General features: G+C 41.4%; 1 protein-coding gene across 2 annotated transcripts in view; it reads left to right on the top strand.

The window, feature by feature from the left end:
- Positions 1–14032, top strand: part of THSD7B (thrombospondin type 1 domain containing 7B) — a 336705-nt gene that overhangs the window by 242765 nt on the left and 79908 nt on the right. For both annotated transcript variants that reach the window (XM_064451039.1, XM_064451040.1), the window contains exon 16: positions 12641–12819. In XM_064451039.1, coding sequence (XP_064307109.1) covers positions 12641–12819 — 179 coding nt within the window. The remainder of the gene's footprint in view (positions 1–12640; positions 12820–14032) is intronic.

Raw genomic sequence — 14032 nt, 5'->3', positions numbered from 1 at the left:
GCAGTCAGGGTGACATAACACTGCTGCTGGGAATACTGGTGGCAAGGTCACTCCTTGAAAATGACGGCTTTAATCCCAAACGGATGGGATTAGCAAACAGATGCACCAGGAGGAGTTAAAAATCTCGGTGATGTGAAACCTCATAATTTCTGTGGTTGCTGGAGGGATGTTCCCTGCTCCGAGGCACATCAGGGCAGCACGTGCCAGCAGTGACAGTGCTGCTTCAGTCCTGATGAGCCGTGTCCCCAGTGTTGAGAGATTTAGGACAGTACGCAAAGGTCATGGATCAGGAGTTTCAACTCCTACTGCTGAAAACCAGGTGGTATCAAGTCTCATGAAGTTTGATTTTCTGAAAGGTCAGCCCAGAGTGGTGCTGTATTTCTACCCGGGGTGTTCCTCTGGGGTTTACGCTCCCTTTTGTGAAAATCCTGGCCACCAGGCTGATAGACATTGCATGACCTACCTGTGAGTTAACACAAGGACCTGCTCTGAAACCCTGCAGAGTGTAAATCCCTGCACTGTCATTTTAGGAGAAAATGACCCATTTTCAGGTAGCTTTTAATTGCTAGATTTTAATAATCTTTCTGCAAAATTATATTTGTGTATGTCAAAAAAACTATAAGCAGAGCTTAATAGGTTAAAGAAATGTGACCCAAGTTTATGGTGGATTGATAGCAAAACTTACCTTTTCTACAAGGTAGCAATTTTGGGAAAAAACAACCCCAAACCCTATATTGAACACAGGCCTGTTTATTTTTGAAAGTGTATCTGTTCTGGCATTTACTGTGGTATACATTTTTCTGTTTCTGGTAAATTTTATTTAGGAGAATGAAATTGTTGCAGAAATCCCTGATTTGTTTTGAAAATCTTCAGAAATAGAAACTTTTACTGCTGTTTTTTAAAATACTCTTAAGCATTTAATTTCATTCTTAGCCTAAATGTCAATGTATATTGAACATTCATTTTTTAGCTCAAACCATTAATTCCAGAATCTAACCAGTTTAGTTTATCTTACATCTTACAAATGAAGCCTTATTTCTGGAGGCCTGATTCCTGACAATCTAATTTCTTTTACAAGGAAAATGGGCAGCCCTGCCTAGGCTGTCCTCTTCCCAGCTCCAGATCCCACACGTGACAGCCTCAGGATGCCTCCTCCTCCTCCCTAGAAGTGTGGGAATAGTAGGTCGTTTTGGCACCATTGGTTAATGATAACGTGTAGACCCCATGTTCAGACTACCCTAGCCTTCTTTTGGCATTTGGGTTTAATTAAATATTACAACAGTCCTATTTCTCTCTGTGGTTTCCCCTATGTATCTCTGCAGTATATCTCTCTGTGGCTTTTTTGTTACAGAAAAATGACTGTGTTACTTACCAGGACAAAGCTTTTCAAAGACTGCTTGAGGAAAAAGTTTCAGCTAAAAAGCAATTTTATTTTCTGCCTGTCCTATCCCCTGGCATGGGAATTAAGACTGGGTTTGGATCACAAGTGGCTGAAAGGTGTTGCCAGCTGCAGATGGGGCTGTCCTACCCTCATGTCCCCAGTTCAGGACTCTTCAAAGCCACTCTCACCTTTGACTGGTTTTCTACTATCTTGAAGCTAAATAGCTTCTAAATTTAGCCCTGAAATCCCATCTGGGTTCTCCTTTGGACCTCTCTCCAGCATTTCTGCACATCTCCTTGGGTGTGCAGCAACACTCTTAATTACAGCTGTGGCTGCCAGGGGAGATATAAGCACAGAAGCAGAGCCCATAAAGGACCTGCCCTCCATTTCTTGTTTGACTACAGGATTTTTACATTTTACTGTCATAACAGTAAACATTGAACATAACAAAGAACATTGATTTATTCCCTATCTTTTCCTTTCCTTTTTTCCAAAATCTATTCATAAGTCATAAGAAAATTTGGCCACAGTTCTTCCTTTCTGGATGTTAAAAGACTTATCAAATGAAACTGGATAACAAGACAACTGTTCAGACACTGCGGTTCTCTATGTTTTTCTGGCAACAGAATCAAAGGTAAACAGCCATCAAAAATGTTATTTCTGAATGGGTCAAACTGGCTATCAGAGCAGCTTGTTTAAAGCAAGGTAAGACTTCCCCTGAGGCACTACTATGTAGAAATGCACACTCTTCTAGATCTTTATCATCTTACAGAAAGCAAGCATACATCTTATGAGGAAATATTTAGAGGATTAGCTGGTTGAGCAGCATCCTCTGTAGGTGCTGCATTAAGTCATAGTGATGTCTGTTGTTACTCCTTGGCTCTAAATATAAATCTTCGTAGCGTATCTTTTTGCCTGAATTTCTTTTATGCTTTTTGCTGCATTCCATAAAATGACCCATTTGAAGAGGCGGCAGTACCAGAATATGCGAAGGAATGATTTTTTATGAACCTCAGACAGGCTTTCTTGTGTTTGACGATCACCATCAGCCTCTACTTGCTGGACCACCTCTGCCCACCCTTCTTCATGTCCATGCCCTTTTTTCTATTATTAGGCTCAGTCAGTTTTTCTCCATTTTTGACAGGTTGATTAAAGCTCTTCATGAGAGTTGGGAATGTTTTTAGTGTAGAAATAGTAACTTGGTGTAGAAATAGTGTATCGGAGGCTTAGGAGAGCTTTGATAGCAAGTTAATTCACTGGGCGATCTACTGTCCTGATTTTGGCAGTAGGCTACAGTACGAGTATCTCTTTGAAATGTGGCCCATCTCTTTGGCCTTAATAATGCATTTGTCACAAGTACAGCCTGTTATGAAGCAAGACTCTATCTAATAAAATGCTACAATACAAAGATAGATTTAAAATTAACATTTTTCTCTCCCTATGTGTCGTTCTGCTTAATATGTTACACTGGAAGTATGAAGAAATACTGTTTTAGCCTAAGCCTTTTCATGAATTATGTACTCTGGTGTTAAGACCTCTACACTTTTCCTGCTTATGGAGAACTTCCTTTGAGACATGTGTAGCTGTACTGGGAAGTGACATGTACTGGGAAGTGATTTTTAACCTGATTGGCTTTTATTCAGCTCTGATGAGCAGGAATTTCAGGCAAAGAAATGGATGACAAATCATTTAAGTGGGAAGTCACAGTTTCATATCTTTACCGCTGGTGGGGAGCCCTGTAGCCACTGGACATAGTAGGTGTTTTAGTGGGAGTTCGTATGTGGGAGTATCATGGACATAGTAGTTGTTCAGTGAGAGTTGAAGGGTTTCACATCTGACATATTCTGAAGATCTTCAGAAGCAATATAGTGTGTTTCTGCTTGTATGGAACAGGAGTCCTACAAAAATAAGAATTCCAGGTGTTGCATATAGGCCAGTGTCTGAATAAAATGAGCTGACTGCCTGAGCAGCAATGAGTTTGCTGGAGCACTGCATGCAGCGATAAAGTTAGCATGGCATGGGGAGATGGGCACGTAGTGGATGCCTTTTGAGGTGCCTGATGTAGTCTGCTTGATCAAAGAGTTTGGGAGACCAACTCAGACACATAGCAACGGCTGAATTTAGATTTGAGGAAATGAGCCTGAATTAGGAAATGTGGATAAAATTAAGCTTTAGCTCCGTCTGCTCTAAGGATTATCATAATGCTATTGATGAGTAACTGAGAATTTATCCTACCTTAGTCTATTCCTGTGTCTGAGATATACTTTGAAATCTCTCTGTCCTCCAAGTTTTGCAAATTAGGATGGTGTAAATTAAATCACCGAAAGCTTGGTTTGCAAAACTTCTTATATCCATCACTATGGACAGAGATTCTGGCTGTGAAATCTTGGATCTCGGTTTTTTTTTGGTAACATGGAGGAGTGACCATTAAGAATTGTATTATTCAACAAGACTGCATCGCTTTCTGCTTCTGTCTGAATTCATTGAAGTCCCCCAGCAGAAGAGATTGGATGACACAACCAGAGTGCTCAAAGTCGGGCTGCAATATTTAAACAAAAATCTATCAGGAATTCAGTACATCAGTACTCTGTGCTGGGGCTTGCTAACGTCTCAAAAATGTCCTATTTCCATCTCAAGGTTTTCCATCATCTAAATGAGTTGTGCTGCTCTGCCCATGCCTAAGCTGTGGAAACCCAAGACTGTTCCTTTTCTTAAAAACCTGTTCCCATCAGATGGTTTTTATAGTACAGCTTTATTTAAGAAGGCCAGATGCCTTTGTATCCCTGCCTCTGTATTGAGGTGACCTCTAATAGCAGGAGTGAAACTCCTTTTCTGAGCAGGCTGGACCTCGCGGCAGCTGCCTGGCATTCGGAAAAGCACTCACACGTCTTCCTAATGTTGGTAATGGTTAGTGGCATCTTTAAAACAGCACCCATATAATTAAAGAGTGTAGTTAGGTTTCTCATTTAGTGTCGATGAGACGAGAAGGAGTTGAGGCAGTGTATTGATTTAAATGTATTGATCTGAGGGGTCACAGTGTCACCCGCCTCCTGTGATGGTGGGGAGGGAGGCTGCAGAGGGTGCTGCGGGCTCAGGAGCTTCTCCCTGCCTTTTCAGTGCCTATGTGACCTGCTCTTGAACAGAGGCCCTTACCCTTGGTAACACCGCTTGAGTTTGTAAATTGAAGTACAAGGAACATACATTTAAAGGAAGGAAGAAAAGGTTTATTCCTTCTTGAGAATATTAATTGCACATGGATCTAATTGCTTTGTGTTCCTTTCTTCTGCAGAATCACCCGGTGGTTTATTTTGTCTGAAATAAAAGCAGTGTTATAATATGCAATCCTTGCTAATTATCAGGATACAGGGAAATGCATCAGTGTTTCTCATTCTGTAAAGTGGAAACTGTCACGTCGTTGTCCAAGGGAAGTTGTCTAAATGAGGCTTGTCTGTGTCTTGGGGTCACAGCTTGGCAGCTGAAATGAGGTGGCATATTGTCTTGACAGTGCCTAACGTCGTATCTTTAGAAACTGGCAGAAAGATGCTCTCTGCAGAGGGCCCCAAACTCTGAAAATGAGTTTCTTAGTGTGCTCCACAAAAGCCTGAAACCATTGACCTTCAGGCCATAGATGATTTACTGATGGGGGTAGATATTTTTGGTGACAGTTGGCAGCAGCTTTCTCCCAGTGATGGACCCTTGGCTCTGGAAGATGCTTCCCGCCTCGTCCAAATTGCCCAAGTCTATATTGATCTTCAGAGCACTCTGCAATGTACATCTATTTTCAGAGCTACTGTGCAATTGGGCCTCTGAGAGAAGTCAGATGGAGGAGAAAGAGGGGAATGTGACGGTCTGTGGACAATTTAATTTTTTCTTCATGATGTATTGTGGAAGTATGTTCACCCTTTTAAAAAAAGCCTTATTTTATATAAATCTCATAATAATAGTATAAAATGAACACAATCTCAGGTTTGTTTTTAAAAATCTGCTTTTGCTAAGAATTGGGTAGCCTGAAGAACATATATGCTAAACTATTCATCATGAAGTACAGTGGGATGAGTTTCTTTCCTGATATACAGAGGATGGGACACTGATAAAGGAAAAAAAAAAAGCTACTCAATTTTGTTTGGACAAAGCAGATGATTATCCTAGTGGCAGGGTAATGAGTAAAGTATACAGAAAACCACAGCAGAGCTACTACGCTAACTGCTATTGATCCCAGTGGATAATTTTTTTATGAGTAAGGAGTTTCTTAAGATGTCAGGGCTCCCAAGCACCTGGCCCAGCCCTTCACCATGGGGGAGCAGCCCCAGGAGGAGGGGGCTCATTGCCACAGCTGGTTTTGAAGCACAGCCAGATTTGTGCAGTGGATGTCTGCCTGTCCGCATAGAAAGCTCCCTGTGAGATGAATGTACACTGCGAAGTCCTGTTTATTTGCACTATTTATTTGCACTCAGAAGGCAGCAGATGAGTCTCTCTTCTCCGGAAGAGTTCTCAGGTTGTTCTGCAATCTGTCGCAAGGAATGTGCTAATTAATGGAGATTTCCTTCTTTAGTTAAAATACTAAATATGTCAACTATTACGGTTTGTATATAACTCAAAGTGTAAGCTCGCAAGTTCTTTAAGGAAGAAAGATGTAATGCAAAATCAAAAGAAATTAGGAATCATAATGCAAAGTCAGGATCACCCCAACTGCCTCGTCAGGATTTATAGAGACCGTGAAATTGAGCAATAAATCCAACCTTTGGATGAATTTCAGTAACAATAATGCTGAGTTAAACTTACCAGTGTTTTTTAAAAGTCTTCTCTGGTCTGTTTAGAATCTATAATCAGTTTGCTAGGAGGTAATGAGAGCATGTGCCTCTGTTGGGAAGAGCAAGTGGCAATAAATTAGCTAAGGGGGCCCATTATTTGAGCTTTGCAAAATATTTGATGTGAAAGTTACTTTTGCTGGGTTTTTTGGTTGTGCATTTACTGAATGTGTTCATTAGATTATCTCTTAATTTTCCCAGCTAGCAAACTAATAATACATAAAATCTCTCAAATCCTTGCTTTTTCAAAAAAAAAGATTAAACATTTGTTCCATGGCAATATTACATCCTTTTCAAATGCAGCTGGAGTTGTTAGCAACTTTAAGACTCTCAGACGTATTCTTCTTAGTTTCCTTCAGTTAATAATGTTCTCCCTTGAAGCAGGATTTAAATGTTTGGACCTGGATTGCTTAGGACGAGGTGCTCCCCTTGGAGCTCACAGGCTTCTGGAGCTTGCCATGTAGCCCATGGCCCGTGGCTGCCTTATCCATGGCATGTTGGGAAAGCCCCAACTGCAGGGCTGTGATCAGCTGGTAGAGTTAGTCTCTTAACTGCAGTCTAGGCTCAATGCTGAGTTTTAACCTGAGTTAGAACATGAGGTTTGCTTTGTAGGAGATCCCAAATCTTCAGCTGAGCAGAATCTGGCCCATCGAGCACCATGGTCCACTAGGTCTCCCTTCTAAAGTCTTTAGCTATTAGACTTTTATCACCACATGGATTTACTGGTGTTATTCTATATATTTCACAGTCAGTAATCAAATGAATGTAAATATTAATTGCAAAATTAATCAATTTTTTTTCTCTACCTTTGGTGTGTGTAATTAGAAACACTTCTTCTGTGTCACAGTCCACAGTGCTGCTTCCTTGTTTGTTAAAGGGTGATCCCTTATCCTGTAGACTCCAAGGGAAATTACTGGTGTTATTACTAGTGGCAGTTGTGGTGATACACAGAATTTTCCCTCTCATAGTAATGACCTTGAGTTTTATGAAGCACCTCAAGGTTTACTAACAAGGGTAGAACCTCTAGAACTTTGTTAATTGAAATGATGAAATACATTAGAAAGGATACAAATGAGTTTAAAGCCAATTCAATTAGAAGTGCATCTGTTTCCAAAGCTGCTGGAGAAATGTTGTTTATTTTTGAATCACTTTTTAAGTCAGCCTCTTGGAATCCCGTTGGCACTGTTTTTAGCGTTCTGCACAGACCTTACACCCGCAGCAAATTTATCATTTGGAAGTGCAACAGTCAGGTGGATGCCACTGTCTCACATTAGTTTGTAAACCTACTAATTGCCTGCCTCTCCCACCATGATCCATTCACAAATACAGAGTGGGACATGCAAGGACACTGCAGCCCCTCACTGGCTGTGCCTGGTGTGATATGTCTTGTGTAGGAGGGAAAGAAATTGTACTCCTGCAAAACTCCCACCCCGGCTCTGCAGTGCAGTCCACCGCCTCTGTCCTTCTGTGCCACTGACACCCACTAGCCCATCATCCAGCTGCCTCCTATTGCCTTGGCTTTTTTGGTTTGCACAGCAAAATGAGACAATAACATTTTTTACACCGTGTATTTGAGCTTTAACCTCCAACACCCACCAGACCATCATCCTCACTTTATTAATCTACCTGCTATTGCTTTGTCCCTTGGGTTGCACAAAAGAAATGAGTCGAGAGTAATGGTTGCTACATTGTGTGTTTGAGCCTTCCCAGTACATCCTGTGTAATCTATGGGTGCTTTGTTTATTATAGGCACTATAGGGAAGAGACTCCACTTGTGGCTTGTACAGCAACAAGCACATTGTTCTTAATGAATAAATAATAGTAAAATGAGCTGTGCAGCCTAGGTAGATGCATTTGTTCATCCCATTAGGTTGGCAGTGTCTCAATAGTAAGACAATAGCACCTAAACATAGAAAAGGCTTATTTGATCATCCAGCTCAATTTTCCCTGCCAATTCAGCACCATTCCCAGTAGTACGTTTCAAAGTGCCTACTTAAATATCCCGTGCACTAGTGTTTCTGTAGCTACCTCCTGCAAGTAGGAGAGTGGCTGGAAAGCTGCCCGGCGGAGAAGGCCCTGGGGGTGCTGGCTGACAGCTGGCTGGGCATGAGCCAGCAGTGCCCAGGTGGCCAAGGAGGCCACCAGCCCCCGGGCTTGTGTCAGCACTGGTGTGGCCAGCAGGAGCCGGGCAGGGATGGGGCCCCTGTGCTCGGCACTGCTGAGGTCCCACCTCGAATGCTGGGCTCAGGTTTGGGCCGCCTGGGACAAGAAGGACATTGAGGTGCTGGAGCGTGTCCAGAGAAGGGCAGCGAAGCTGGGGCAGGGTCTGGAGAGCAAGTGTGCTGGGGAGCGGCTGAGGGAGCTGGGGGGGTTTAACCTGGAGAAGAGGAGGCTGAGGGGAGACCTTATCGCTCTCTACAACTACCTGAAAGGAGGTTGTAGCGAGGTGGGTGTTGGTCTCTTCTCCCAAGTTAGTAGTGATAGGGCAAGAGGAAATGGCCTCAAGTTGCACCAGGGGAAGTTTAGATTGGACGTTAGGAAAAATGTCTTTACTGAAAGAGTGGTCAGGCACTGGAACAGGCTGCCTGGAGGGGGGGGAGTCACCCTCCCTGGGGTGTTCAAAAAAACCTGTAGACGTGGCACTTCAGGACATGGTTTAGGAGACATGGTGGTGTTGGGTTGGCAGTTAGACTTTATGATCTTAGTGGTCTTTTCCAACCTTAATGATTCTATGGTTCTATGATCTGTGTGTGCAGCTCCAGCTCTGTGGTCCTCAGGAGCCTGCTCTTTGTTCAGACAGGACAGAGATCCTCATCTGTTGTTTGTAAATTAAATTAACATTGTTTTAATAGTATTTGAGATTTTGAAGAATAAAAAAAAGGTGAGATTAAAGGAAGCTTCAAGAAATAATATAAGAACACGTGGAAAGCAGGCTGAGCAGGGCTGGGGGAATAAGATGTCTTTTTACGTAGAAGGTCTTGGAAACTCAACAAATTTTTGGTACCGGGTTCTGCAGAGGAAAGAAAAATGGGGAATGTGATGGATGAGTGAGATGTTTGAGGATGACACTGACAAAACCAACTGCGTAAACTCAACCTTGATTTAGTCTCCCCAAACTGAGCAAAACCAACTCAGACATGTTTATGCTGTTTCCTTTATTCATATTCTGTTATGGTAAGAAGTATTTCTCTAGATAATAGCCTGAATGTGGAATTCTTCATTAATAGATTGTTTTAGTAGCAGATCTCCATTGTGTTTTTTTTGTTTGGGTTTTTTTTGATAGGGTTTTTTTTCCCTTTAATATTATGCACCATGTAAATGCTAACAAGTTTTCTAGGAATGCCATATTGTGGGTATCCAAACCGAAGTCTTTTCAACCCCCTGACAACGGCAAGCCATTGCTTGGTTCCTACAGAGAAAAACAAATATCCTGTTCTCATAGGCAACGAATGAGCTGAGTACAATATTATTTACTGGTTTTTTATACAAAGATAACCATAAAGTCATTCTCTGTCACAGCAGAGAGGACATACCACATAAAGATGTTTGGAGAACATTTTTTTTTTTATGAAATCTTCAGTCCATGGGTGTCTTGGCATAGGATTAACCTCATGTGATTGATAGAAGAAATAATGGCAGCCTGTGAGAAGAGCTTGAAAGAAAGTTATGTTCCCCTTCTGATTCTGTAGCATTGTTCAATATGGAGAATTGGCTTCCTCTGGGCAATATGGTAATGTAATGCTCTGTTAGCTGGCTGTTATTTGTTTGTACGTAATGTAATTTAGAAATATGGATGAGGAAACTCAAAAAGTAATGAGCTGGCCTCTTAGCAACAGAATGTCTTTAGAAATTCTGTGGTTCGCTGAGGAATCCCCATACCACTTCTCTGGGATGAAACAGAATAGGTTTCTTTAGTTTTGTTTATTATAACTTTTCCTTCCTCTTCTTTATATGTCTTTTTTATATTATATTTATTTTTGTGTCTTATATTTCTTTTTATTATAGTGGTAGATCTTGAACTGCCAAAAGGCTTAGCCCATTTTGCCTTCACTGATAAGTTGATAACCCCTCTGTCTAATCCTACTTTGAAACAAGGCACTTTCTTTGTTTCTGTTGAGAGTTAATTACCTAGGCTGTCACACAGCCCAAGGTAAAACGATATTTCATACGGCGGTGGAACAGAACTCTTTGGAGAACTGCCTAAGAAATGCTTCTCATAAATCTATCATGAGAAAATTTCTTTTACTTATCATAATGTATTATAAATTGCTTTGAGTGGCAAGCTAAACAGGTGAAATAGAATATTAGCAGGACATTTGGGAGTTTCATTTGGGGAAAAAAGTGAGTCTATTTTTGAAATATCCGTATATGTGTGGGCATGGGTGTAATCTCAGGTGAGAATACAAAACATGCGAAGTTGAAATATCTCAAAAATGCAAACACCACTGTAATGGATTGGGTCAGAAATAATTAAGAGATCCAATTCCAGTGGCTTTGGAGCTGCAAATGAAAAGGCAACGAAACACAAGATAAGAGGTAGCAGAGTAAACCAGAGCATACTGTATGGGGACAGTTCTGCAGCTTTAGGGAAGAGTTACAGCATGAGTTACCAGGGAGAAATGATTGCAGCTGTCAGGCTGCAGGGTGGCCGCCATAAAGGAAGAGGGAGCAGTACCATCACGAAGGAAAAAGAGAGAAGAAATAGAGCATCATTGAACTGAAGGAGGGAACTGCTATTGTTTCTAGTATTTTTTAAGGCACTGTTTACAAAGACAACATCCGTATGTCTTGTATGTCTAGAGGAGGATATTTTCTGGTGGGGGATACCTAAATAAGTCTGAAACCTTTCTTGATATTGACTTCAGTGTGAAGACCAGGGGGGAGGCAGCATGTTGCTGCTGTGGGTCGATGCTCAGGATATAACACAGTCCTGGTTTGGAGTTGGCAGCAGATTCAGACATGGCAGAGCTGGTAAATCCAGCTCCAGGCCAGAATAATCTCCGTGCCTCAGCCTCAGTGTTTCACGGTTGTCTGGATGTTTTGAAGGGAAGCTGCTTCTGGGTTTTTGGAGGTTGTTTTTTTTTTTTCCACTCTGCTGCAGTGACTGTCACCTCGATAGAGAGTGGGGAATCCTTTCTTAAAGAGTAATTGAATGAGCTAATTTGGTATTTGGTAGGTAAGGAATACAGATGGAGTGTTAGTGCAATGAAAACCAAACAGAAAGAAAGGGCATAAAAATGAGAAACATCAGAAATATAGTAGGGATGAAATTCAATTATTTTCATGGCCATCATTGCCAGAGCTGTCAGAGGGTCGAAGCCACCTGTAATAAAGGCTGATCTTAGCAGCCACTGGCTTTCATGGTCTAACATGAAATCTCTTTTTTGTTTAAATTAAAATAGTACATAGAGACATGACAAGCAGATAATAGAAACTCGAGGAGAACGAATGCAGCATGTTAAGTGGGAAGGTGCAGGAGCTATTGCACACTGCCGACCCGAGACTGGTGCCAGTAATCCCCCAGAGACCCCAAGGGTTTGGCCACCCTCCACTGCCTTTCTGCATACTGGGAGCTCCGTGGCCAGTGCTGGGCTCTGTGAAATTTCTCTTCCCATATGCTAGCTCCTAAACCAGCTGTGGGGTTGTGCCTGTATGAAGGAACCTTGTTTTTTCACTGAGAAACCCTGCTGGGTTTTAATTCAGCAAGAAGTTGGTCCTGCAGATATTTGGTATTCTGATTTTAAGAGGTTATGATCTTGGGAGGACTTCTGTGTCAAGCCAGGTTAAGGTGAAAGCAAAGATTTATAATGCCATTTATGAAACCCAGAATAAGCAAAACAGTTGGGAAGATGTGCAAAGAGAACTACCAGAAAGGAGTGGGAAGCAGGTTTCATCTGCTTCTCCCAAGAGCAAATCCCACACCGCTCCAGCTGGCAGGCTGCAGGCAGGTCCCTCGTGCACCTTGTGGGAGCTGCCAGGAGCACAGCTCTCGTGCCATCACCATCCTCTGTCTGCTGGGAAGAGAGCCTCTGATTCCCTGCTCATGCCAGCTCTGGAGATGGCTAGCGTAATACTAAAGGACTACAAAATTGGGCTGTACACCCAGTTCTCCAGGATTTATTATGGCCACAGTCTCATAGGGAAGATAATCTTGGTGACCACCAGCTTCACAACAGATACTTTTGCCAGCATGCATCACTCACATCAGTTAGTTTTATTGCAGCCTTCCTAGTGATCATTGGACTAAACCAAGTAGAAATTAGTTTTAGTCACTGCTGTCCTTTACAAATACTACCAGAATCTCATGTTGGGAAGGTGTTGTCAGTCTGCCAAATGTCTTCTCTTTAAGAAGTTATCATTTTGTGTTGATTACACAGATTGCGGTGAGATGTCAGAGGATCGGAGTTCATTAGTTGCAGTGATTAAAACCTTTCTTAAATTTTTGGTTTAGGTTACATTGAAGAATCTTGCACGGTCCCTTGCCCGTTTGATTGCAAATTAAGCGATTGGTCCAGTTGGTCCCCTTGCAGCTCTTCTTGTGGACCGGGGGTGAAAGTCCGATCCAAGTGGCTTAAGGAGAAGCCTTACAATGGAGGTCGTCCCTGCCCAAAGCTGGATCTCAAGAACCAGGTGAGCGACATTAAATAGCCAACAGAAACCTCTCTGTGCTTACTGTATTTATAATTGTGTTCAAAAGGTACTGTGCTGTGAAGAAATTAAAAACAGGGGTTGTCTCTAGGACCACACATTGTGTCAGATTTTGTAGGTAATCCTTGAACTTCTTGAGCACTGAGGGGGAGATGCTCATGTAACAGCAGAATTTGACCTGAAACACCATATTTCTTCTATAAAGAAATTTTTATCTCCCAGAGCACAGGAAGCCATGGACAAATAATCCAAGCTGTACAGTGTATAAGCATCACAGAGCTCAGATGTCATGGATATTTTAAAAGTATTTAATTCTCTCTGAGACTATGGTTGCTGCAGAAACATTCATTAAATATATATTGCTATTTTTAGCAACATTTCCCTTCAACAGAACACAAGTTCCCTTGAACATTAATCTCCATATATTCAATATTGAAGTATCCCATAAGAGGAAAGTAATCTCTAAATTGCTACTCTGTTGTAAAGATCAGCATCTATTCAAATTCCATTCAATGCTGTATGCATTTCTGCAAAACTAATAGTGATTTCCTACATTTGCTGGTTAATTCTCAACACTAATTAACACTGATGAAGTACTATTAAGTATTTAGATTCAACTACGAAAATTAATAGGACAGAAACAGTCATGCTGAAGGGCTTCATATATGTGTTATGAATATATATATATAAAAAAATATGTTGCATAGTATGTGTAGAAGGACTTCAGTAGTATTCATACGAAGATTTAGTTGTGTAGCAGCTTGTAGGTGCTAGAGCTGCTGGATCCAGTTGTTGCTGCAGCAGTCATGCCCCATGATGCAGCATCACTTCTAAACCTGATTCTGAACTTGCCTCATTTTCTTCACAGTTTATTTTTTTTCCTGTGAGAAACTTAGTAAATACTTTTTTATTTTTCTTTTTCCTTATTACTATTTGAAATTCATAGGCAGTAGCCTAACAGAAGCAGCAGGGACTACAAAAATATAAAACTGCAATAAAGTGTACGTTGTCCATACCTCAGTGCTTTTCTTAATAGATCAGACAGATCACCAAAGAGGCAAAATGAAATCCCACAGTAAGTCGTATGGTAACAATAAGCTCCTTTGTAATGAAAAGATACTGGGGTTTGTTACCCATAGACACAGCAGACTACTTCCATTAAAAGTAAACTTACTGCTATAAAGCGTTGCCTATT

This window comes from Phalacrocorax carbo, chromosome 5, assembly GCF_963921805.1.
Source record: "Phalacrocorax carbo chromosome 5, bPhaCar2.1, whole genome shotgun sequence".
Classification (NCBI taxonomy): domain Eukaryota; kingdom Metazoa; phylum Chordata; class Aves; order Suliformes; family Phalacrocoracidae; genus Phalacrocorax; species Phalacrocorax carbo.
The sequence above is the reverse complement of the archived record's forward strand: the minus strand, read 5'-3'. Positions and strand labels throughout refer to the sequence as shown.